The 26754-nt window shown below is 37.2% G+C and overlaps 1 protein-coding gene across 1 annotated transcript; it reads left to right on the plus strand.

Moving 5' to 3' along the window:
• Positions 1-26246, plus strand: nckap1l (NCK associated protein 1 like). Its single transcript, XM_087800316.1, has 31 exons — positions 1-142; positions 1687-1797; positions 2333-2425; positions 2927-2983; positions 3088-3230; positions 4346-4436; positions 4509-4646; positions 5518-5566; positions 7173-7329; positions 8208-8264; positions 8351-8447; positions 8541-8650; positions 8764-8896; positions 9313-9394; positions 10029-10087; positions 10155-10300; positions 10364-10496; positions 10572-10691; positions 10788-10927; positions 12253-12384; positions 14270-14488; positions 14791-14921; positions 18164-18261; positions 19673-19766; positions 20073-20155; positions 21061-21141; positions 22286-22379; positions 22456-22572; positions 24182-24291; positions 25342-25431; positions 25526-26246. The coding sequence occupies exons 1-31, from the start codon at positions 53-55 to the stop codon at positions 25640-25642; spliced, it is 3372 nt and encodes a 1123-aa protein (XP_087656442.1). The 5' UTR covers positions 1-52; the 3' UTR covers positions 25643-26246.
• Positions 26247-26754: the final 508 nt, after the last annotated feature.

Raw genomic sequence — 26754 nt, forward strand, 5'->3', positions numbered from 1 at the left:
AACAGGAGATCAAGGCTTGACTGGAGGTGTTTGTCAAAGCGTGTGCGCAGCCATGAGTTACCAACTGAAGCTGGCAGAAAAACTCAGCATCCTCAATGAGAGAGGAAATGGAGTGCTGATACGCATGAACTACATTAAAAAGGTGAGAGAGAAGATGAATTACAGGGACCGTTTGAATGACCAGCGGCGACGACAAATAAGGAACTACAATTTTGTGTCACTAAGTTTTTTAAATTAACATTAAAAAAAACTCATATTGTCATGAATACACTTTTTTTTAAATATATTTAATTGGCTGTGAATTATAATTTTGCATTAGAACTTCTAATATTGTGTCAAATTTAGAAAAAACACATGTGTTTGTACGTTATAATTTTCATCCATTACTCTGCCTTGCACTGCATCTGATCAAATGTTTTCTTTTAAAAGTTTAATTAAAAGTGAACTACAGTGCTGTGTTGACGTTGCTGACATGATAATGTCGACATCAGTTCCTCCCCACTGCTGCTGGAACACAAGACCAAAGAGGAAGTGCAAACAGGAAACTGTCAAGAACTTCAAATGTCAGTTCTTTTTTTCTGAAACACAAATAAGACCACCGCGTCAGTTCACTTCCCCCCTTTTAAAGTTTGTGAAAGACTAAAAACTGACCTGGGTTTTGAGTCTTTGGTGCCAGATTTGACCCCGAGATAGTCAGGTGTAAATAAAGAACGCTCATAACCTTTTTATTCCGTCCGGTCTTTTACACAATTTTTTGATCCAACTGAGCACCAGAGGCTGAACATCAAAACACTGTGCAGCTAAATGTGGACAAAACAGAAACTCTGGTGATTTCTCCTGATGATAAGATTCCAGGGTTGAGTCAGTACTTGGGTGACTTAGGTCAGTCTGTTAAACTGAGCCTGAGAAACCTGGGTGTTGTATTGGACAAAGACATGCATGTAATCCATGCGTTTGTGTCTTCTCGTCTGGACTATTGTAACAGTTTGTTTTCATGTCCTAACAAGAAGGAGCTGTCTCGCCTGCAGTTGATTCAGAACTCTGCAGCGAGAATTCTGACACGCTCTAGTAGAAGAAATTCCATTTCTCAGATCCTTAAAACTCTTCACTTGCTGCCAGTTTCTTTCAGGATCAATTTTAAAATTCTGGTTTCAGAACTATTCATGGTCAGGCTCCTCATTTTATCTGATCCAGACTTACACCCCAGCTCGGGCTCTGAGGTCTGTGGATCAGAATCTACTGGGGAGAGAAATCCTTCCAGACTGTTGCTCCTAAGCTTTGGAACGATCTTCCTCTCTCTCTGTGTTTGATGGATCTACTGACTCCTTCAAGAAACATCTTAAGACATTTTTATTTGTTCAGGCTTTTCCTTTATTTTCTGGAACTCCTGTGTTTGTCTCGGTGTTGTCATCACCTTTTAAGCATAGATTTTAGTGAGTAATTTTTGATTGTTTAAGCGCTTTGTGACCCTGGTCTGGAAAAGCGCTCTTTAAATAAAAATTACTTACTTACTTACTTACAACTGGTGGTTTAAGCCGCTCTACGATGGTTAGGATCTTCATCTGAGGCTCCGATTCATTTTATTTGGAAACTATTCTTGCCCATACGGATTTCTTAAAGCGAAATTCAGGGTAGTATTAATTCTTCAAGGGGTGCACAAACATATAACACAACAATCTGTTTCAGACATGTACAGACGTGAAGCTGCGTCCATCCATCCTGACAGATAAAACCATGGAGTCTGCCATTAAGCACATCAACAAAAAATTCCCCAACATTGACTTCAAAGGAAGTATTGTAAGTATTCAAACACCATTCAATTTCATTGTGTGTTTTTTTTTTCTTTCCTCTTTAGATCCAAATAGTGATGCGCTGATGAAGCTCAATGAAACAGTGCCATGTTGTTTAGAGGACAGAGGTGGCGCCATCAGTTTGTTAAAACAGTTGTTCAAAACAAAGGAAAATAGTGCAGAGATCGCCATCTAGGAGGAAAATAATGACACTGCTTCATCAGAACATCACTGGATCTGAATATTGTTAATGTTGTTTTTTTCATTACTTATTTTTTCATATTTTTAAGTGAATTATTGTATTGATTCATTTATTAAGGAAATTAAAATGATGCTGATGTTCAGTGGCAACAGGATAATATATATATATATATATATATATATATATATATATATATATATTTCTAATGTTAACTTACTGACTAAGTTGAAAGCTTTAAAAAGATTGTGTTAAGGCTCGTTGGTAAATACTTATATAGATCAAACTTTAGATTTAAACAAAAATTAAACCTTTCATTTGTCTGTCATTTACTGTATCACAGCAACAGCTGACCGGCATCCAGCGGCAGAAATCGGAGGTGCTTCAGGCCACAACGATGTACTACGACTCCTTCCTCGATGTCATTGAGTTTCGGGTACTAACTATTTTGTTCATTTTTGACTAGCTCCCTTTTTAAATATTACAGAAAATCCACCTCAAGGAATGCACATTTCTCGCTGTGTGTGTGTGTGTGTGTGTGTGTGTGTCTTTTTTAATTTCTGCTCGACTTAATCCTCGATATATTGAGGTTGCTGCTCAAATAAGCAAGTAATTCCTGGCGAAACTCTTCTTCTCTAGTTCATAATTAGAGGTAACATGATAAATGCAGAAATGTAGATTATAGGACGTTCGATATTCTCTCTCCCTTCGTTTGCAAACCTATTACAGAGCAAATTTGCATATAAAGTGATTTTACCTCCCAAATACGTTTGGAAAATGTCCCAGTCAGAGCAAGCATTTGCATTTTTCTCTCCGCGGCGTTCAATTCAGGCCGAGCTAAATCACCATGAGTAAAATATTCTAAACAAGTTCAACATGCACGACTGTAACAGATAAATATTCAATGTCTTGCTGTGATTTTTAAAAAATGTTTCAGGATCACGTCTACGAGCTTCTCAACACCCTGGACGCCTGTCAATGCTTCTATGATATCGTAAGTACGTTTGTCTACTTATGTTTGTTAGCATGTTTAAATCCCTGTTAAACCTACCACAGATATATTCGACACTGTTAATCTTTGTGTTGGTTCGTATCCAGAGTGTCAACTTTGACTTCACCAAGAGTTACCTGGACCTGATCACGACCTACACCTCCGTGATCATAATGCTCTCACGGATCGACGACAAGAAGTTGCTGGTGGGGATGTTCAACTGTGCTCACGAGATGATCAAAGGAAGCAGGTGAGGCGCCTTCATGTTGTTCACGTCTTCTTGAAGATCTGCTCTCCTGACTGGTTGGAACAGTGACTCCCTGACTCTGCCCAGAGTCTGGTTGTCTTGAGGTTTCTGCTAATTGTCACTTTTTTACTCTTGGTGTATAAATGTGGCCCTGAAGATGAATATCTATTTAAAAAAGATAATATAGAAATTATTCCGACAGTTCAAGTTTAAATAATTAAAAAACAAAAATATTACTTGTTTAACTCAAATGAAACCTAATTCTTTGTTGTTTTCATAAGAATTTCTTGTCCCTCAAAATATATCTCATCCCATTTAAAAGACACTATCATACAGTAATTATTTATTATTAAGGTTAATATTGATGTGGAATACTTTGTCATAAGTTACCATGTCTGATTATAAATAACCATAAATTCTTTAAGCAGCATTCACAAGATCAAATATTTTGAAAATAATTATTTTATATGATTTCATGGCATATTTACACAACTTCTGATTTGTTCTCACTGAAAACATTTGATTTTTCTCTCTGTTTTGTGCTTTTTTTAAGTTTCCTTTTGGTTTCCTCGGCCGACAAAATTCCCAGTATCTATAGTGGCCCCTTGAGAAAAGTTCTTCATATGTAAATAGTCACCCTTGTACTAAAATTAAAAATCGGAAGTTAAATGGGAAATTATACATTATATGTTTCCTACCTTTATAGATATATCTCAATAAAAACCTAATGGCAAATGGTTTTGTAAAAGAAAATCTAAAGAGAAAATATTTATTAAAAATATGTTAGAAACACGAAACAACTACAGTATTTAATTAAGAAAACACTAAATCCAGGATAGTTTTTTCAGAAAATACTTCATACCTAGTATTGATGGGCTGATGAAGCTTCATGGAGCAGTGTCATGTTGTGTAGAGGTCAATAGGTGGCGCCACCAGTTTAAAAACAATTTGATTTTTCATTAGAATACTTGTTTAAACAAGAGACTGCAGAGACCGCCATCTAGTGGGCGTTGAAAATAATGACACTGCTTAACCAGACCATCACTAATATCTAGTAATAGTAAGTGTAGATCAGCTAAGCCTTAGCTAATCCATCAACGGCGGTTCTGATCTTGCAGCGACCATTACTACCCACGCCTCGCGCAGATGTTTCTCGAGTACGAACATCCTTGGAAGAAGCTCACTGAAGAGTTCGGTCCTCACACAAGGGTGAGCTCAGCACTCGTCCGCACATCTCTTCTAACATCCTGGATACGAAGTGTTTGTCATCTCCTATCGTAGTCTGTGACGGCGGCGCTCCTCTCCTTGAAGATGGTCTACCCACGCCGAAACCTGCCAGCCGAGCGCTGGAGGAGCGCCCAGCTGCTGAGTCTGCTCAGTACTCCAGCTCTGATGTTGGACCCTGCCTGCAGCAACACTGTGAGCTTGTCAACTGTCCCACACTTATCTGAGCCAGAGCAGAGATGAAGAGGAGCATTTATGTGCAACAAAAATAAAACATTGCCTAAAGAATGAGGGGGAAAAAATCTATATCTAATATCTAAAGATAATAAACTTATGTTATTGTCCAATAGACACAAAAAGGGGAATTCCAGACGTGTTGGAGTTGAGACGCACGACCCACTAAATGCAATCAAAAACTAACCAAAGAAGGGAGTAACTAAAAACACTAACAAAAAGACTGGTAGAATCACAAAAGTCCATGAACTATGCAATGTTCAAACAAGGAGGAGGTACAAGTATTACTAGAGCAGAAGTAGAACTGAGCAATGAGCCGACACTGGTCTAAAGAAAATCTAGCAACATAGGTAGCTTAAAAAATTGACAAATTCCTGACAGCCGTATGTCTCCAGAATACTGCCCAACACAGTCAGAAACCTTCCCCTTTAACTGTCAGCAAAACAAAAAACAGAGGGTAGTACAGGAAGCAACAAAGCAAAATAAAATAATCCGGAAAAGATCATGACATTATCAGAAAATGTGTTGAGCTTGTGATGGTGTCTCTGGATGTTTATTAGAAGTTTATTTTAAAGACAGTTAGTTTCTAAATGAACAATTAAAAATTGCATGATATAATTATATATATATTTTTTAATTACAAGTCTTCTCACTTTTGACTCTTACTCAGCAAACGACTGCATATTTTCAGTGATTAAAAACACATCAGAAACTAAACCACTCTGATATAAAATTGAAAGAGATGTATTTCCACTTTCTCTGTGTGCGACTCTGCTACTAAAGACCTTCATTCATCATCATCGACAGCTAATTATGTTGCTGTTTTCCACAGATGACATGTGAATTCCTGTCCATGGAGGTAATGGAGCGATGGATTATAAGTATGTGCTGTTTATTCTCATCTCATCTGCTCACTCAGTTCTTATGAAAGAAGGAAGATTTATTTATTGTCCCTGTGGGGTCATATGTATGTACAGTTATCAGGAAAATGTATTTGGGCTATTAAGAGAGTAGATACTTAGAGAGTGAAGATAAAAGAGGCAACATGTATTTTTTTTATTTGTTGTTTAGATTGTCGAGTCTATCGAATCGATTTCACTCTGAAACGGCTCGCTTTTTGTAGTTATTTTGCTTTTATTAGTACTGTTATATCTAAAAAGTCTACATGCCTTAATATATGAGTTCCTGATAACCAAATAAAATAAAATAAAAACATTAATAAATTCTGTGCAGACCTCTTCAAAGCAGCTCATTTACACCTATATTGTCATTTTCTAAAAACCTATTAATAACCTACATTATTTTTCAACTATATGATTCGATACCTTTTTTCAGAATTTAGAATATTATTAAAAGCAGAGCAAGAGGTCAATAAGACAGCAGGTGCCCACCATCCAAAACTCATTTGAACGAGCCACAAAGAGTGCGCGAGAAAGATCCAGTAATATTTTATTTTCTAGCATCTCAAAACACGTCCGCTAGTCGTCTAGTTCTATAGACTTGTCACCTCTTATTTGTGGGTTTACCTTTTGTCTTGGGCAAAGTTCGACCCAAAAGCAACCTGCAGCCCTTTCACCGTGTTTATGAGGCTCTCATGAGGTCAAAGATCAAGTTGAAACAAACATATTTTCTTATTATGCATTAGTAGTCAAACTTATTATTGTGTTTATTTTTGAAAGGACCTCTTATATTGATATAGTCATATATCGCAATTTTCTCTTTTCATGATACTGTATCAACATTCAACAAAATATAAAAAAAAATGTATGCCATAGTTCCATGGTTCTAGTTTACAGTCCAATAAAGTGTGTTTAAAATAAAGTTATTTAATTTTTAATTAACATGCAAAAATTCACAGCTTTTGTTTGTTACAGTTGCAATTAAACATCTGCTAGAAAAGAGACAGTCATTACGTATTTACTTTTATTTTTATTGAAAGAAAAATGAAATCTTGCAAGATCCTGGTGATGACTGAGACCGAGGGGATACATTTGACTCGAGCAGCTTTTACAGTTGATGTTTGAAGACAGTTACGACTTCATCAAGACTCATCGCTAAATTGCGACATATGGTATTTATATAGGTGCCGGAAATGGCTGCCTTGGTGCTTGGTTTCTTTTTTTTCTATTGCTTATTTTGTATGTTATCTTATTTCATTCTTTTAATCTGTAATTCCACCACAAAACGAATCCTATGTTCTGAACACTCGCAATAAAAGTTTCGGATTCGGATACAAATTATTTTGCCAGCAGACACCCATAGTTTTTATGACTCCTTACAGTCAGAGATCAATGTTTTTAAAATGTACTTTACCAATATGAATCATGTACTCAAACTCCAGCAACTTTTGCTGTATATTTTGTGTACACTTTTTGCTTTGCAATGGGTTTGTTTGGAGAAATCTTTGTGGTCAAATATTTATTTGAACTCTGCACTATTTTGTTGAAGAAGAATAAATGAATTTCACTTCACCGTCTTGTCTTGCAGTTGGTTTCCTCTTGTGCCACAGCAGCCTGAATACTAACCAGGCCTCCCAAGAGCTGTGGAAAATGGCTCTGCGCAGTGGCCTGTACGTCACCCTCACCAGGGACGAGCTCCTCAACATACACAAAGTCTCCGAGGACGTCCTCGACAGCATCAAAGGGTATTTATCGGAAACTGCCCCGCGGCACTCGGTGTACATTCCACGGCAACTGAGTGCGATGTTCTTAAAAAACGAATATATTTAAACTGAGACCTGCTTTCTTTTGTTCTAAGATTTATTATAGTTGAAGCAGTGAATTCATTTTCATTTATAATGAACTAATTTTACAAAATAATACTTAGTTTTCACTTAAATCACATTATATTTCTGTAGCATTCCTTTATGACCTTTTATCACTAATCATCAATGGAACCATAAAACCTTCACATTATTGAATATCTAGTCCTAAAAGAAATAGAAATATAATTTTATTTCAAAGGAATTGTGTAATTTAATAAAAAGTGTAATTTAGTCATTTAACATTTTCCTGCATTCCTGCAACATTTGCTCACTAAATGCACTAATAAAAATTAATAAAATAAAATAATGAACAATAAACGAGATAAAAAATAATACATTTGCAGAGATATAAATAATGTATACATTTCTTTTGAATATTTCAAATGTTTAATATGATATTAGATAATATAATAAAAAGGCACTTTATGGAATATAATATATTTTTTACAGAAATAGATCCTGTTTAGTGAGAGAAGAAAATGCAGTCGTTAATATCACAGAAACATTTTTTTTGTCAGGTATTAATATTTATAATTCTAGAAGCACTTAACAAATGCAAACATCTGCCAAGCGGACCACAGCAACAAATACTGTATTTTACCCAATATTGCTGCTTTTTTTATACTATCATTCATACAACCTGTCAACAAAGTCCTGTCTTTTTCCTCATTTCCAAAAAATACACTAAAGCAACAATATCTCCTCCTTGGCAGAGGTAACAACAATAATAATCACATATTTGATTGTATCTTGATCAGATACAGCAAACGCGTCGCAGACATGAAAGAATGTCGTGAGCAGGTCTTGGCCAACAGGTGAGTTGGGAAGGAAACTATGAGCCACTTTTGTTTCATGAATTAAAAATGACGGGTAATAACCTCCGGAGCGGTATTTTTATCAGCGGGGCCGTGCACAGAGAAAAAAGAAATTATCTCAGAGGAGCCCTGAAGGAATTATTCAACGTCCTGGAGGACGAACCAGGACTTCTGGGACCAAAGGTAGAGAAAATAAAACCATGATTTTGTCTTTAAAAGCAGCTTTTAAACATTTTCTCTTACAGTCTTTCATTCTTTTCCCATCTTCTCCCTCAGGCTCTCTTTGTCTTCATGGCTCTTTCGTTTTCCCGCGATGAGGTCCACTGGCTTGTCAGACACTCTGAGATGATGCCAAAGATCAAGGCTCCTGAGGACTACATCGACAAGTAGGTGTTCGACTCGATAACCCTTCCGCAGTTCAGATCATTTCAGATTTCTCACTGATCCCTCATGAATTTCACAAACATATTTTCATTTTAATTGATTTTTTTTTCTCCAGTGAAATAGCGGAGCTGCTGTTTTATATGGAGAGACTCCGAGCACTGCTGAGGAAGTACAGCTCTGTGGTGCAGCGGTATCACGTTCAGTATCTGTCGCAGTTTGACGCTCTGGTTCTAAACGACACAATCCAGGTAGGTTAATACACAACCCCAGTGTGACACACAAAAGAGTGGTCCCCAACATGAGGCATATCGAAAAAAGATATATAACTTGTGTTCTATTGGTATTTACTGTCTGAAGTAACATTAACCTGCGACTCTTTTCCCAATATCAACAAGTTTGTTTCGGTCAAGTCCAAAAATAAAACTGTTAACATGTGATTCGCTGATGAAGCTTCATGAAACAGTGTCATGTTGTTTAGAGGTCAGTAGGTGGCGCCATCATTTTTAAAAATATGTGAAGTTTCATTAGAACAGTTGTTCAAAACAAAGGAAAATAGTGCATAGATCTCGTGGACTCTGAAAAGAATGACACATCACAAGATATACCAGATACACATTGGTTTTCAGTTGCTGACCAAGTGTGTTATATTTATTAATGTCCACAGAACACGTTTGTGTGTCCAGAGGAAGAGTCGATCCTCATGACGTCCTTCGTGTCAACGCTGTCTGCTCTTTCACTGAAACAAGGTAAACCCAGTATAGTATATATAGCAGGAAAACTATGAATCACTTACAATCAACCAAGAAAATGATGTCCGAGGTCAAAACACATGTTGGATCAGGTTTTCAAATAGATTTCCTGTACTGCAGCAACACACATTTATATTTAGTATATAGTAATTATGTTATTAATATTTTTTTAAATGGTTATAATTATAGCATGTCATACATTAAATGCTTGATTAAAATAATTTATAAATCTTGTAATCATTAATGATTAAATACATTAAGAGCAATAAATAAACTATCAGCGGAAAAACATAAAAAAAAAAAAAGAAAATCCAAAATATAGTACAAAAATAGCTTTTACTATTTATTATTTTGATAACAAACATTTTGAAATAGAAGAAATAAACTTTCAAGGCAGGATTAATGAAAATTATAAAAAGAAAATAATCTTCCATGATAAAATAAGCATCCTTGCTGTTCAAATAAATAAATAGAAAAAAAAGAAGAAGTAATTAACTTAAATACAACTATAAAAATATAAAATGTTTTTTTGTTGCTCTGGACTTTGACAGTAGCATTGTATACGACACTGCAGCACACTTCTGGTTTTAATAAAGCTTATAAATCACTTAAAAAATATCTCTTCCTCCAGTGGAGAACAAAGAGCAGATAGACCTCCGAGCTGTGAGACTGGACTGGTTGAGACTACAGGTCTGATTTTAAACATAAACATTTATTGTTTTACCGTCATATTTGAAATTTTAAAATCTTTCCTCAGGCTTACACGAGCGTCAACAAAGCCCCCCTGCCTTTAAAAGACTATCCAGATCTGGCCAAAGTGATGAGCGTGATCCACTTTCACACCAGACTCGTGGACGATTTGGAGGAGCTTCTTCTGGAGACTTCTGACCTGTCAATCATGTGGTGAGTCTCTAATTCTACGGTTTTGACTTTCGACACGCTCATGATTTCTAACATCTCTTTCAGTTTCCACCCACGGGTTTTTGAAAAGATGTTTGTTCAGAACATGGAGGAGATGAACATGAAGCGGTACCTCATGGCCTTCCCGTCTGTGTGCAACCACTTCAGTCTTTGTGGAAATTCGCTCTGTCCAGAAGAGGTCAGTGTTCCGTCACTCCGGTGCTTAATTTGACAATCTGGGATTGATTGTAACTACACTGTCTGGTATGTTTAGAGGGCTGTGGTGGAGAAAAAAGGTCTGAAGCTGTGCTCCATTTTCCTGACGCACATCGCCAAGATGACCAGCGGAGTGATGATGGAAATCTGTGCAGAACAGTGCAGGCTCCATAAAGAAGTATAGTTTCTCATCAGTGTTTTAAAAAATTACAAATCATCTCATATACAAACTTGATTGATAGTTTGTCAAATAAACTTCTCCTTTTTCGTAAAGCTTCAGCCCAGACACTCCGCGGCTGCCATCTCTGCAGCCAGACACAGAAAGCAGAAGAGGCCGCCGCCCAAGAAAGGGGAGGTCGTGAAGGAGAGACCGGGCGCTGAGAGTAAAAGGAAGGATCGATCCACCCTGACCAAGTCAGCACTGCGGGTTATTTCAACTTCATAAAGTGCAGAGAAGCTTTGAATGGCATTAACTCAGGAAAATAGTTATACTTTAAAAAGTGAATTAAGAAATACATTCTCCTAGAAAGCTTTAGTGATGCATGATGAAGCTTCAGGAAACAGTGTCATGTTGTTTAGGGGTCAGTAGGTGGCGCCATTACATTAATCATTTCAATTCGCCTACAATACATTTACATCAAGGAGCTCATTTAAAATTACCCAAAAAACTAGATGACCTTGATTGTTGCTCGAAACAGAGGTAATATGTCAAGAAATAATTTGTAAAAATAGTGATTTTGATGCAACTTTTGTTAATAAAGATGAGGGAATATAATTCATCTGCAAAGAAAAACACTGTAGTAATAGTGCGTGAGGCTCCGTAGTATAATTTTGCGAGGCAGTTTAGTATTATTTCGTGAGATTCGGTAGTATTATTTTGTGAGGCTCCATGGTATTACTCCTCACGGCTCTCTAGTATAACTAGAGGATGCAAAGTATAACTCTCAAAGGGTTGTAGTACTACTCTGCAAGACTCGGTAGTAATATTCCTACATAGGCTACATAGTATTATTACATGAGGTTTTGTAGTATTATTAAGAAAGGCTCCTTAGTATTATTCAGCGAGGCACCGTTGTATTACTCAAAATGTCTTTGTAGTATTACTCAAAAGGCTCTATATTATTACAACATGAGGTTCTGTAGTATTACTACACAAGGACCTGTAATATTACTACACAAGGCTCCTAAGTATTACTCAGCAAGGCACCATAGTATTACTCAAAATGTCTTCGTAGTATTACTCAAATTGTCTTCGTAGTATTACTCCGCAAGGCTCTGTAGTATTACAACACGATGCTCTGTAGTATAACTACACACAGACTTGTAATATTACTACGGATGGAACTGTAGTTATTAATACGCAAGGCTTCATACTATTACTACGCGAGGCTCTTTTTTTTTTCCTGAGGGATCAATAAAGTTTTTTATTTAGCTTTAGTATTACTGTGCTAGAATGAGCAGAATTACTCAGTGAGGCTTTTTAGTATAACTCAGCGAGGCTCCGAAGTATTACTCTGCCCAAATGCGAGGCTTAAATGTCAGAAACCCTCCAGAACTACAAAGCCTTATGTATGAAAATAGACCCGTTCATTAATGCGTCTTACAATCCGTTAGTATTATGATGGAGTCTGACACCCCAGGTCTTCTTTTAGCCCACTTAGCATTTATACATATTCTTAGTGAGCTCACGTCCTTGGTAATCTTCTCTTAAATCTGCTCCTCGCTCTTCTCCTTCACAGCGTGGACAAGCTGCATCTGATGCTGACTGAGATCTGCTCCACTTACAGCCTCTGCAGTGAATTCATCATCTTCGATCACGTCGTCGTTCCCACCGAGTTCCTCCTGACTCACCTGGAGTCCCGACTTACTGAGTAGGCCGGGTCTGAACATGTGACCTCATTATGATCAACATTTTAAAGAAAGAAACAACAGAGATTCATAAATAAACACCATTTAAAAATCATGAACCATGTGCACAAACATGTAAATATGGTGCAGAATATCGGAAAAATATTTTTCTACTGCATATCAATATATATGAAGGACAAAAGATAACCACAGAAAAGCCAATATTGGCAAATTCAATTGAAATAAAATGCTAAATACCTAAAACTAATAATTATTATTATTAAAATAATAATTAAAAAATATTAATTAGTGTTTACATTTTGTAAAATAATTGTACAGTCCATTGAAAAACATCTTACTTTCTATAGTTTATAAAGGCAGAAGGGATCTGGAATTTACTTTTAACAAGCTTTGTACTCAGAATCATCAGCGATACATAATTAGCAGAAACACTAAGGTTGCAATGCATGCTCGGAACGGAGAGTTATCTCCAGTCAGTTAACTCAACATCTTTTATTATGTGTATATGTCGTTTATTATTTCATGTTTTTTAATGGAAAAAAAAAACTTTTAGCTTTAAATAAATCGTTTTTTTGTCCAAACACCAATAACAATTTCATAGAAAAGAAACTTGAAATGTATTTAATATATATATATATAGTCAATGGTGATGGGTTGATGAGGCCTCATGAAATAGCTGATACTGTATTAAGATAAAGCCACTAGATGGCACTCTCTGCAAAAATTATGCCAGGTTTCCTTGAATTAGTAGATCAGAGCTAAAGATTATCAAGCAGAGAGTGACTAGTGATCTACTGCTCAAAATAAAGACACTGAATCATGATACAGTTGGTGCTGTATCACGATACAGTTAATGCTGTATCGTGATACTGTTAATTCTGTATCATGATACAGTTAATGCTGTATCATGATTCAGTTGATGCTTTATCATTATACAGTTGATGCTGTATCGTGATACAGTTGATCCTCTTTGCTCTTATAGTTCTTTTTCTGAATACAGAACGGGGAATATTTTTTTTGTCATACTTAAACTATATATATATATTTAAACTGTACTTTTTGGTGGCTCCCACTGGAGACAAAGAGTCGAACACCAGAAAGACTTTTTCTTAGACTTTAAGTTCTTATAATGAAACAAAAGGTTCACATTTTAAACAATAGTTATTGTATTTACTGCTTTGACAACAAGGACATATATATTTACATCAAGATAAATACTTTAGTGTGTCTTTAGTCTTGGAAAACTAGTATTTAAATGCAAAAACAGCCGCGCACACGTGGTAAATTGTTGTGCAGGATGCGAGTCGGCTGTAACCCGGAGAGGATAGAGGCATGTGAGGCTCTTGGATGATCATAAGTGTAATCACCCAGCAGGGATTTCTCTGACGTGCAGAGTCAGAGATCTGAGCAGATGGGAAACACCGGGGAAGCGAATCCAATGAGCTGATATGGCGGGAGGTGAAAGAGGATCTTGGCACTCAAGCTCATTTTAAAAATCATCTATAAAATTAGTGAAGCGACTCCTCGTCCATCAGTAAAATGAGACAAGTTATGTGGGAGCTGGCGGGTCTTCGTCCCTCCGTGTCAACTGTTTATTTAGATTGGAGCCTGGTACCACGGGAACCCTAATGTTTCTGTGAACAGGTTCTGCTTAGTCTCCTCGTGTTACCGCGTGATTATCTTTCCTGTCATCCAACAATTAGCAGCCATCTTCCACGAGAGTTGGAATAAAAATAAAAAGCCGCCAGGCCTCTGAGCAGTAACTGTTTTCCGATCTGATCTTATCTATACTTCCTGTACGGCTCGTTTAACCCGTTTGAACGGCACCATCTGTCCCTCCAAGTCCACTGCGGTCGGCTAATAATCGGTGTCGGTTCTTTCCCCCAGAATCATCGTGAGAATGGCTAATTACAACCGGACCACCCATGAGATCGCACGTCCCGTGGACCTGCTGGCGGAGATACGATCCTACACAGCCAGCCTGCACACGCTCTCCAGCTACGTCAACGTGGACATCAGCCGCCTGGTCAGGACCGTCCTGCTGCAGCAGACCCAGCCGCTGGACTCCCACGGAGGGCAGACCATCACACACTTCTACACAACCTGGTGTGGACAAATACATAGGACCCTTGCATCTATTGATGGGTTCATGAGGCCTCGTGATACATCATCAACTGTATCATTATACAGTGACTTAATTTTGAAAGTCCACTAGATGGCACTCTCTGCTTTATAATGTTTGGCTCTGATCTACTAGCTCCATGAAACCTGAGATCATTTTTAAACTGAGTGCCATCTAGTGGTCTTTCAAAATGTATCATGCAGTTGAAGCTGTATCATGAGGCCTTATAAACTTTAACCCTATTCGTATCCATGCTCAAACTTGAACCTCCTCGTCTGACCTGCAGGTACTTGGAGTGTCTATTGCGTCAAGCCAGCAACTCTCTCGTCGTCCACTGTCCCACAATGCAATGCTTCACCAACAAAGCTGGCGAAACTGAGACGAGCTTCAATGCAGACGAGTTCTCAGACATTTCAGGTTAGATAGATAGATAGGTATGAAGATTGATGGAAGAATGGATGGATGGACGGACGGACGGATGGATGGACGGATGGATGGATGGACGGACGGACGGATGGATGGATGGATGGATGGATGGATGGACGGACAGATGGATGAATGGATAAATGGCTGCTGTAATGAATGAATACTAATTTAAGAATTATAGAAAATGTGTACTGAAGAGCTCAACACGATCCCAGCTACCTGGGGCAATGTTGCCTGTCAATTCAATTCACTTCACTTCACTTCACTTCACTTCACTTCACTTCACTTCACTTCAATTTAAAGTGTCTTATCATAACTAAGTAATCTCAATACACTTTACAGTTTAAGTAAGACAATAGTGGAGAAAGGAAAAACAGATCCAGCTTCTCAAAAATTAGTAAAGCACATTGTGGTGTTGGTCAGGAAAAACTTCCTTTTAGTAGGCAGAAACCTCGAGCAGAACCAGACTCATTGTTGACGGCCTCCTGCTGTGACCGGCTGGGAGGAAGGATGGGTGGGGGGGAAGACAGATGGACGAGATGGAGAGAAGAGTGAGGGAGGATACAGTGAGAGAAAAGAGGAGAGTATAGAAGAGTCCATGGAGGTGCTGGAGAGAACTCTGGATCATTGATCCTGGATGGAGTGTCTTCTGATCAAGTCCCCTAGTGGGAGCATATAGATTGTGAATAGGATTGGACCAAAAACAGAACCTTGTGGGACACATTAGCTGACCTTAGTGTGTGTCAAGAGAGGTGGTACAGTGCGTTCTATCTGACAAGGTAGGATTTAAACCATTTTAGACTGAAACACTTCAATTTTGATCATTGTCATGGAGATAATCACAGAGTCGACTCGTAACCACTTTCTCCAGAATCTTTGAAATGAAGACAAGATTAGAGATAGGCCTATAGTTAGTGAGAAGCTCTGGATCAATATTGGGCTTTTTAAGCAGAGGTTTAATTACTGCAATCTGTGGCAAATAGTCTGATGTTATTGACAAGTCAATAATGTCAAGTATGAAAGTGCTAAGTAAGGGGAACAGTTCTTTAAATAGCCATGTGGGAATAGGATCGAGAAAACATATTGTGGATTTTGAGGAGAAAACAATCAGGGACAGCTGTCGAGGACTCACTGGTGAAAAGGAGTGTAAATATATATCAGTTATAGTGTCTGTGTAAGGTGAAGCTGCACCGGTTCTATTAGAAGAATCAAGGAGGTCTTAAATCTTTCCTCTGATAGTTACAATTTTTTCATTAAAAAAGTTCTTGAAGTCACTGCTACTGAGATGAGGAGGGATGGACTGCTCAGTAGACTGATGGCTCCGTGTCAGCCTGGCTACAGTGCTGAATAAGAACTTGGGGTTATTCTTATTTGCTTCTATAAGTGATGAGTAATAGCTGGCTCTGGCTTTCCAAAGAGCTGCCTTGTATATTTTGAACGTATCTTGCCAGAATTTGGCAGAACACAACAGGGGACATGCAGACGAAAACCATCCTACACTCACACAACATACACTGTAAATTCATTTACCATTGACTTGAGATTAAAACATTTTCATTTGTTTTTTAACCTTTGATTCCCTTATCCGTTGAAGTCTATCCCAGCTACTCAAGGCTTGAGCCACGAGACACCCTGAAGTGGTCGCTTTACAGTTTAGAGAGATTTCAAATATTTATGTATAAATCATTTGTTATTTATTTTATTTATTTATTTTCAGTCCCTATATATTCCAAAGACTTCCTAGACTGTAAAGTAAACTTCATGTATGTAATATTTTAGTTTTTTTACATTTAAGTTAAAACCAGACTCTTGCATATCCACGATTAAAGATAAGTTATTAACACATGTTTAGAGATTAAATTTTCTGATTATAGTATTTGTTACAACTTCGTTACAACCATAGACTGTATATACCATGGGCATAGTATCTGTTACTGAAAACAATATTACAACCCATTTGTGGTTAAAGCCATGTGGAAATGTGGTCTTATGAATACTATTTAATCACATTTAATGCTTGTTTGTGTTTAATAATTATTTATTATTTAATGTAAATGGGTCTTATTTTATTTTCAAATTTATTCCATTTTTAATTTATTCATCTCTTCAATTTCATTTATATATTTTCGTTATTTTATTCTGTACTGCCTCCACAAAAAACAAGTGTCGGAGGAAATGATGGTTGCCTTCACCCATTTAGTTGAGGCTCCCACAAATATTTTGCGGTTGCTTGTCCAGTAAACCACGCCCCTTATTATGAAAATTTTGGAAAATTGATGAACGGAAATATTATCAAAGGCTGAAAGATAGAAAACACACTGTACTGTGTACATTTAGGACCCAAGTTGTTTTTAAAGCAAGTTGTAAATTTCTTTTTAAATTTTGTAAATGTCTGTGTTCTTGACTTTATGCATATGTGATATCTGTAAACTAGCCTCTAGTGGACACTCGATCAACTGCAACTTTTTGTAATATGGCTTTACTTTTTAAAACAAGATGTTTCCCTCAAGTGAAACATACTAGAAAAGTGGACCAATATGTTCATTTAACAAAGAGAATACCAAGAATCATGTTTTAATAAATGTCATTTTGCAGTGTTTACCCACACAGAGGTTCTTGCAGGTAATTTGTATTTATATACCGCTTTTCTAGACCAGGGTAAAGATCAAGATAACACTGAGAACAACACAGGAGTTCCAGAAAATCATGGAAAACCCTGCACGAATAGAAACGTCTTAAGATGTTCCTTGAAAGAGTCAGTAGACTCCATCAAGCTGAGTTTGTCAAAACTCCTTCTTCTCCTCCCACTCTTTATCCATCGGACTCAGGTATCATCTCTCTCCACCTCCGCGCTGCCATGGAGGAGCAGAGTCAACTTATCGCACGTGTAAACATTTATTGCGTAGGTTTGACGAGTCACCTACGTTCCTGAGCATTTTTTTTCTTCGCCTCCGAGCACTCACATCCACACTCATGCTGCGTTGGAGACCACTTCACTCCGGCAGACGCCCCCGCACAATGCCATCACCGGTTTCTAAATTTAGTGTGCAGAGACAGGCTCCCAGTGAGTCACTCATCCCTCCATTAACCACTTCTTATTTTAAGCTGACATGTCCTTCTGCGAAGATGTTGAGCCAGTGGAAGCTCAGTTATGAAAGATCAACTTGATTGTTCCCCCCTCTTGTGTCCTCACAAATGAAACTATTGTAACTAACGTTTGTTCTTCTGATCAGAGTTGAAGGCGTTGGCGGAACTTCTGGGTCCGTACGGGCTGAAGTTTATGAGTGAGAACCTGATGTGGCACATCACCTCTCAAGTCACTGAGATGAAGGTAACTTGAGGACATTGTTAAGACTCACTTTCTGCCTTTTTTTAGCATTTGAAAGATCCATGATGTCAATGAGGTTAATGAGGTTTCAGTAAAGCTCCTTAATTTGTTGTCCAACTGCTGCTGCTTCTTCTGCGCCACAGAGAGCGAACAATCTTTAAATGAATGAAGGAAACAGATGGTGATTGAATGACATTTTTGCCATTTAATAATCTGTCCAATTATCATTTCTTATGAATGATTCAAACATAGTCATGGGTTTACCAGCAGAGAGAAATAAATAAAATACTTTGGGACGAATAAAAGGGGATCTTATCTTATCTTTAAAACAAAAAAAGTCACATTAATTATTAGGCAACTTATAAGGGGCTCTAAAATGCCAATACAAAGGATTATCGATAATGAGTACAAGTATTAAAGAATATCCTGAAATAAATAGTTGAGAATAAACTTGGAAAGTTGCAAAACAGAACAATTTAACCTTAGAAAGTACTCTTATGTTGTGACAAATGTTTTACACAAAAAAATGCTTTTTCCTCTCTTTGGAAGCTTCCAAAAGTTATCCCCTTTAGCCATGATGGAAATGAATGCAACTACCATCCCAGACCCACTGCTCATCAGTCGATCATGTTGAGCCAAGGCAAAGGCAGTGACAGGCACCATTAAAATATTAGTTAAAAACTTTTTTACTGTGTGAGTTGTGCGTGAAAATAAAGATATCATAGAGTATGTACCTATATTTTAACATTAAAAACAAAAAGAAAGAGGAACATTTGAACATTTGAGCAACATTAACAACTGTGTTCTTTTGAAAACATTTTAAAATACATCATGAAAGTTACATATGAAATAATCTTAATATCTAAATGGCCACCAGTTGGAAAAAAGTACATTTTGAGCCACATTTTTGGCATAAATAACTGTTGCTACGGCTTAATGCTTAAGGCTAAATGAACATCATCTCCTCCTTAACCTAAAATGTATCGATAAAAAAAAGTTAACACTAGATCTGTATTCTGAATGCAAATCATTTTTTTTATTAACCTTTTTTTCTCAAGCGACAAAATACAATTTTTTAAAGTCAATTTGTATCACATTTGTTCGCGATGTTCCGTTTTTTTTTGAGAAATCCTACAAAAGAAGAAGGATCATAAAGAAACAAGTTTATACTTTTCTTTACTTAATCATCGTATCTTTTGTTGCTTTTATAAGCTGCTAAAGCACTTGAGAGCTGCTGTCATATTCAAGTAACTACCACGTCTTCTTGGAAAGAAGTGGGAAAACCTGCACTCCCTTGCTTCTCTTCTCCTCCAGACAGACAGATTCATCACATTTATGACCTCCGCCTTGTTACGACTCCCACCTGGATCGCTCCCTTTTCTTCCACTTATCTCCTCTTTTGCTCTTCTGTCAGAAAATGGTGATTGAGAACATGGACACTCTGGTGCAGATGAGGAGCAGCTTTGATAAGCCGGAGGAAATGCTCAATCTGAGAAAGAGGCTGACAGGTGAGAAGTGGAAGCATCAGTCGCTGAGAAAGGTTTGTGAGGTCGAGGAGGAACAGAAATCAATCATTGTGTCTAGAAGGATGAAACAATCCCAACAACAATTACAATTGACTGAGGACTGATAATTAAATCTGCCCTTACAGAAGATGAACCTCTTTAGGTTTAGTAAGATGTTTATTAGGTCATTAAAAATGTATTACTGACAAGCGTTTTCTTATATCAAACTACTTGTCATTCCACAAAATATTCCTTAACACACATACAAAGTATTTTCCTCTAATATATGACCAATATATTCTGGTGTAGGTGCTGAGAACCTGCTGAGGAGGATGACCATAGTTGGAGTGATTATGTCCTTTCGATCGATGGCTCAGGAGTGTTTGAAAGAGGTAATATAAACCTTATTAATTAAAATCACGAACAAGATTTAAACTTCTCAACAAATCTTTGTTTTGTAATTGTCAGTTGACCACTCTTGATTGAAAAGATATCTGTAAAAGTTAAAACAATATTATACGTATTTATTTAATGCACATGTGTAATTTAATTACTGCCTATATCAATTATAAAATAAATTAATTAAAATAATACCATAATATCCAGACACTAGAGCACACCCTAATACATGCAGCACCAACTAAAAGAAAAATGATACAGTATATACAGTATATAAGCTGCACCTGTATATTAGCACTAACTACTGGTGTTGAGATGAAGCTTCTTGAAGCAGTGTCATTATTTTCAGAGTCCACTAGATGGCGGTCTCTGCACTATTTTCCTTTGTTTTGATGAAATACACCTGACCACTAAACAACATGACACTGCTTCATGAAGCTTCATCAGACCACACTATTTTTAAATATAAAAATAAAAGTAATTATTTTGCTGAATAGTTCCTCTAACACAACAGTAAATTGTTTAGCTTAAAAAAAAAATATGATGAATTTATTTATAAGTTTATGAGCGGCATCTCTTTCTCCTTCTTCAATAGACAAAGTTTTCACCTTAAAGTTAAAAAAAAGTTTTTTTTCCATCGTGACAATAAAAAATACACCCAAATCCAATTATTGTCTTATATACTCTTTGCCTTCTCTTTTATCTTGCTGTTGCAATTCCTGCAAGAGCGCCCCTACCATTCACACTTAAAAATCGATATATTAGCCACATTGCTGTAAAAAAAAGTGTCGATAAAGTAGCAGGTTAAAGTCCAGAAATTCCTGTTTTAATTGTGGAAGCCACAAACACTAATTTCAAGAGTCCGATTCTGTGTATAACTTATTGTGCATAAATCTAGAACATGCACAAACACTGTCCATACCTGATGGGGCCCATTGAATTCATGAGGGAGGCCATCTGTCCTGAAACAGAAATCAAGGTAACTTTTAACTCTGTTTACATCCGTGTTATTCTTGCTTAGTCTTTCTTTGATTTGTATGTGTAACGCTTTGATTTGCCCACCGTCAAATTGAGCTAACATGTGTTTTTAAACCTCAACTTGAGAGCAAAACCCTCCTGCTGTTCCTTTAATTGCTGATGCTATCAAATTCCTCATATCCCTGCGGAGCGATCTCCGACGTGACTCATGAACTCTCCCCTCCTCTACTTACGTCTAACAACTGAGTGAGGCATGACAGCTCTGCCACAGCTCGGGCCAGGATAACCCCAAAGACGTCAGCAGCGCTCTCATTCCTCGCTGAGAGTGACTTTGATGGCCGCTGCCGCTCTGCACTTGAATCCACATCAGTGGAAACTTGTGTGCCAGACAGGTCGACCATGCGAGGAGCCAGAAATAGGGCAAGATTTCAAACAGTGTCCAGACAAAGACGCCCACCTCTCACTCAGCGCGGCTCTGGACGTAATGCATGTGTACATTCATGCAGAAAAGTCTGGCTTGAAAAAGTCAACAAACGTTCTACAAATATATAAAAAAAATGTCAGTAGACAAAGCTATGAAATAGGCAAGACGATAGAATTCCTAGATTATATCATCATCACTTTTAAGGGTACGACAAAATATCAATACATCGATGTATCACAATATTCTCTATACTATTCAACAGGTATCAGGTTTTTATCTATTTTTGGCCTTCAAACTATATTTTATTTTTACGGTCTATACTTCAATATGTGTGTTTAGTAAAATATATTATTTGAAACAATTAACATGCAAATATTCACAGCGTTTTTCATACATTTTCATACATACATCATTACGTTCTCAGAGGCTAAAGAAACCATTGAATCCTGTGAGATCCTGGCAATGACTGAGGGCGAGAGTATACAGTCAAGTCCAGCAGCTTTTAAAGCTGATGTTCGGACATATAATGGGTTAGAACAAAAAAAAGATACGACTTTGTCAAGATTCTGTCTGTGAATTCAAATAATTGGACAATACTACAAATATATACTTGTTCTTACAGTATCACAATATATCCTAAAGCTGCCACTGTATCGTAATGTCGTATCTTATGTTGCTAATACACACCCCTTATCCCTTTCCATGTGCCTCAAACCTCCAGGTGACCTTGAGCGTCTTTGAGTTGGCCTCTTCAGCAGGACTGTCCTGCGATATCGACCCCAGACTCGTGGAGGCTCTTGTCAATCTGCAGACAGGTGATTCTTACATCGGCTACACCAGGTGTTTGAAAACTTATTTTTACTCCACATTTACTGATCACCTTCTATGCAGAAAACACGTCCATTGACGAGGAGTACAAGCTGTCATGTTTGCTGATGGTCTTCATCGCGGTTTCTTTGCCCATCCTGGCCCAGGACACCAACTCTTCCTACAACCAGGAACATGGAGGTACAACTCAAGGACTGAAATGCTTGAACTGTTCTTTAACATCCCCTTTTGAACACTGTCTTCCGTCGCTATACTGATTCGACGTTATTCCCTCAGATATAATAGGTCATCCATAACCCATGTGTAATTTCAGGGACAACACAAGGGATACGACAAACACATTTGTTTTCAGGCCTTTGGGTCACCTTGAACCTGAGATAACACAAGGGTTAAAAACAGATTTGATCTAATCAGAAAGTAGTGATCATTATTTATTTAACACCTTGAAAATATAAGCATCCTTACTAGAAAAAATATTAGGAATGAATAAAAATAATCTGTTAAAAATCCTAACTTATTTTTCTTATTATTTAGTACGTGAGACCACATAAATATAGGAATTGATTTGAGGTAATACACTAAATGCAACCCGAATTTTAAAAAATATATATTTCTCTTTATATTTCCCAAATTCTTCTGTTCAATGTTTATAACACTTTATGAATTCCCAGATTGTCTATTTTCTCATTCACTTATGTGCAAATTTCAATTGTCTGTCTTGATCCATACAACTATAATTTTAGGTCCTTTTTTCCATTTTTACTAAAAATACAAATTGTTTTTTAATTATATGGATTGTCACACTTTTTTTCTTCCTCCTAAAGATTACATTGTTTGAACTATATTTGTATCTGTTTTCCTTTTTTATCTTTTTGAAGTTGTTCCTCTTACAAAATACTATTTTCTTTATTTCCTGGTTATTAACAATGGATATATTTTCTGATCTTATGAATATAAGCAATTTTCTTATTTATTTGTAGTGATACGCTTATGAAGCTTCATGAAACAGTGTCATGTTGTTTAGAGGACAGTAGGTGGCGCCATCAGTTTAAATATGATGTTTCATTAGAACAGTTTTTCAAAATAAAGGAAATTAGCGCCATCTAGTGGACTCTGAAGATAATGACACTGCTTCATGAAGCTTCATCAGACCACAACTACTGATTTGTGTGCACTACCATTTTCAACCACATTTTTATGAAAAGTCTCCCTAAAAATCGAGGATCAAACTTGTATATGTGATTTTCTCACAGCACATAGACACTAGACTTGGCGACAAATATAATCAAGTCACGTTGAAAGTAAAACGCTCGGCCTGTGTGTAATTTGCCGGCATGATATTTCTAGTCTTGACTTGAGTGTAGAGATTAACAGCCTGTGAATTCACTGACGTGGGTTTTGAGCAAAGTCTGTCGGTTGATAAGAAACATGTCGCCGTTGAGAGACATTTGTTTACAGATAACTTGCATGAATACATTTGCTCTTGGCATGTGGCCCCGTCCGCCGCTTGGCTCCGAGCCCTTCAGCTGCAAGACTTCGAGCGGCAAATGACTGCGATTTCCATCGGAGCTCCTGGTGGCAACCCTGATTATTTTCTCTGCCCTTATTTTCCATTGACATGTTTGGAAGAGCCTGCGAGCGGCAGGAAGTATGCTCAGTATGTTTCCTCTCGACTGGAACGAGTCATTAACCCACGTACACTCAAACGTTCGCCTGCTTCTTCAAGTCGCACGATGACTCCTGAAGCTGACGTCCAAGTGATCGATCTCTCGTCTTCGGGCGTCCACAGGTCACAACAACAACATCCACTGTCTGGCCCGGGCGATCAACCAGCTGGCCGCCGCCATGTTCACCGTTGAGAACAAAAACATCCAGCAGCATCTGAAGGAGTTCCTGCTGGTGAGTTTGTGAAAAAAAAAGGGATCTGCTAAACCTATAGACAACAGAATGTTAAAAAATAGACTTTAAAAACACAGGAAGTGCTGATATCAAATTAGACAAATTTGTTGAAGGGATTTTGATTAAAAATCAACGAGAAATATGAAACTAAATGCGTTTGTACAGAGTTTGGAATAAGCGACAGAAAATGAATGAGTGAATGAATGAACACTGAATTTTAACAGCATCACAATCATGCTTTGAATTTGAAAATATATTGCATTTCAAGCCCTGTTGTTTTGAAAACATTCAATATGAAAAAAATAATTCAGTTCAAAAATGTTTTAATTGGGTTTTGTTTCACTTTCAAAGTCTGATTTTGATGCTGCAAAAATGTTTTGTCCCAAAAATTCACATTCAAAATCCGATAGTCACATTTGCTTCTATAGATATAGATTAGATAGCTTGTGATAATTGAAATAACCTTATTTAAAAAGTGGCCACTTCAAGGGAGCGGCCTCGCTGGTGCCATCTACAGGGTTGATATTTAAATATTTGAATGAATGGTCATCACCGTTTTATTCAGACTTTAAATGTATGAATTTTCCACCCAAGAAATGACAGGAGTATGGCTTTGGCGAGCTATGATGTAATACATATTTTGACATAATATTATGGTGCATGTCTAAGAACCACAAAATGCTGAAGCAGATTTAAAATTCACACACAGTCTAACAAAATGCGCTTTACAATCCGGTGCACCTTCCAGTCCGAAAGTCACGGTCGTAGAAAAAAAGTGGATGTGCTTGAGCACCACTAGTGGTCGGTCTATGAATGTGCCTTTTGGCTCAGCTCTTTCTCCACCTCACCAGAATGTTGGTCAAAACTCCTAGATAAAGACGAAACACCTTGATGAACATTGAAGTTGAACATGTTCCGATTGTTTGCTCCTACTTTTTTGAGTATTGTTTTGATTGTTAAAGCGCTTTGTGACCCTGGTCTCGAAAAGCGCTATATAAATAAATATTACTTACTTACTTACTTACTCTTGTAAACTGGGTCCGTCCTCAGATGGCGTCCTCCTTCATGCTGCAGCTCGGTCAGAACGAGGAGAGGGTGGAGAGCAAAAACCGAGAGGCCGTCTACCTGCTTCTACACATGGTGAGCTAACCATGGAAGAGCACAAGGACCTCTGAAGATATTTTTATATAGCATGTTCTCAATATATCATTTCATGGACTTTGATCCGTCTCAGATCGTGGAAGAATCTCCGTTCTTGAGCCAGGACATGCTGGAGAGCTGTTTCCCGTACGTCCTCCTCCGGAACGCCTACAGGGAGGTTTTGAGGTCCAGCGTGGTGATGCTGGGGTGAAAGTATTGATCGTGACATTCACCAGGATGATGGAGCTCAGCTTAGCTTTGTGTTGCGCTCACATTTAAAAATAAGTCTTTAGACAGAGAATTACATTGTCTTCAACTCATCACATCATTTCTGTTATTCTTGCTTTCATGACAAGGGTGGATGTTTTCAGTCAGTAGTTCATGTTTTATTGCAAGTAATTGGTGTAGATTATGTTTTCTAGCTTGTAACTAAGATAGGATTAGCATTAGCAAACCAATCTTACCAATAACTGCATCTGACTTCAAGGAAAAGTATTTAAATGTTGAAAAGATGAACAAGTAAGTTAAGAAGAAGTGCTTTTTTGTATTTTTTGATCATTTAAAGTGTATATTTTGCTAAAATCTGTAATAGAAAAAAAAAAATTAGATACACTTTTCTACAATAATAGCATTTAAAAGCTAATTGCCTGATACTTCCAAAGCTACTTATTAAGATTTTGTATTTTTCTTTCACATCTATGAGATATTTTTAAAAAGCGTTTGCAGGTCGTTGATAAGATATACATTGTTTTGCTACAATATTTTGGGGGCTTAAAGGAATACCACTTGGAATACAAATAAAATATTTAAAGACATTTTCACTGTAAGACTACGTGTCCATAAGGTTTGTTCCCATACAAATGTGTTAGTATGTATATATAAATATATATATATATATATATATATATATACACACACACACATTATGTAGATTGTCTCTGCTCTTGTGCCAGCATATGTTCTAATTTTCAAATTTGTTTAAATGTTGTATAATTTTAATTAATATTTAATGTATATTAAACATAAATATTTTAGATTTTAGCAAAGACATACTTAATCCACTTGATTAGAAAAGAGATTAAATAAAAACATTATACTTGAAAAAAAAAGTGTATATAAATTGAAATTTCATCTGAAAAATAAGTTTTCAAATAGAATGAATCAAGTAAGAATTAGTTGAAAAATATACATTTGTGCTCTCTGTGCTCCAGTGTCAAAGAGCATGGGAGCAGAGGAGGGAGTCTGACCTGACAGCCAGGGCAGGACAAGTGAGACAAGAGATGGACAGCGGGCCGAGGGGAGGGCTTCTAGAAGGGGGGTTTC

The sequence above is a fragment of the Callionymus lyra genome, chromosome 10 (genome assembly GCF_982586985.1).
Source record: "Callionymus lyra chromosome 10, fCalLyr1.hap1.1, whole genome shotgun sequence".
In the NCBI taxonomy this organism is placed as follows: Eukaryota; Metazoa; Chordata; class Actinopteri; order Syngnathiformes; family Callionymidae; genus Callionymus; species Callionymus lyra.

Excerpts from the sequence above, each read along its gene's own strand:
- nckap1l (XM_087800316.1), top strand. The coding sequence starts at position 53 with ATGAGTTACCAACTGAAGCTGGCAGAAAAACTCAGCATCCTCAATGAG. Across the intron at positions 9,395-10,028 it reads TGCTCTTTCACTGAAACAAG|TGGAGAACAAAGAGCAGATA; the intron begins GTAAACCCAGTA and ends CTCTTCCTCCAG. Across the intron at positions 10,928-12,252 it reads GATCGATCCACCCTGACCAA|CGTGGACAAGCTGCATCTGA; the intron begins GTCAGCACTGCG and ends TCTCCTTCACAG.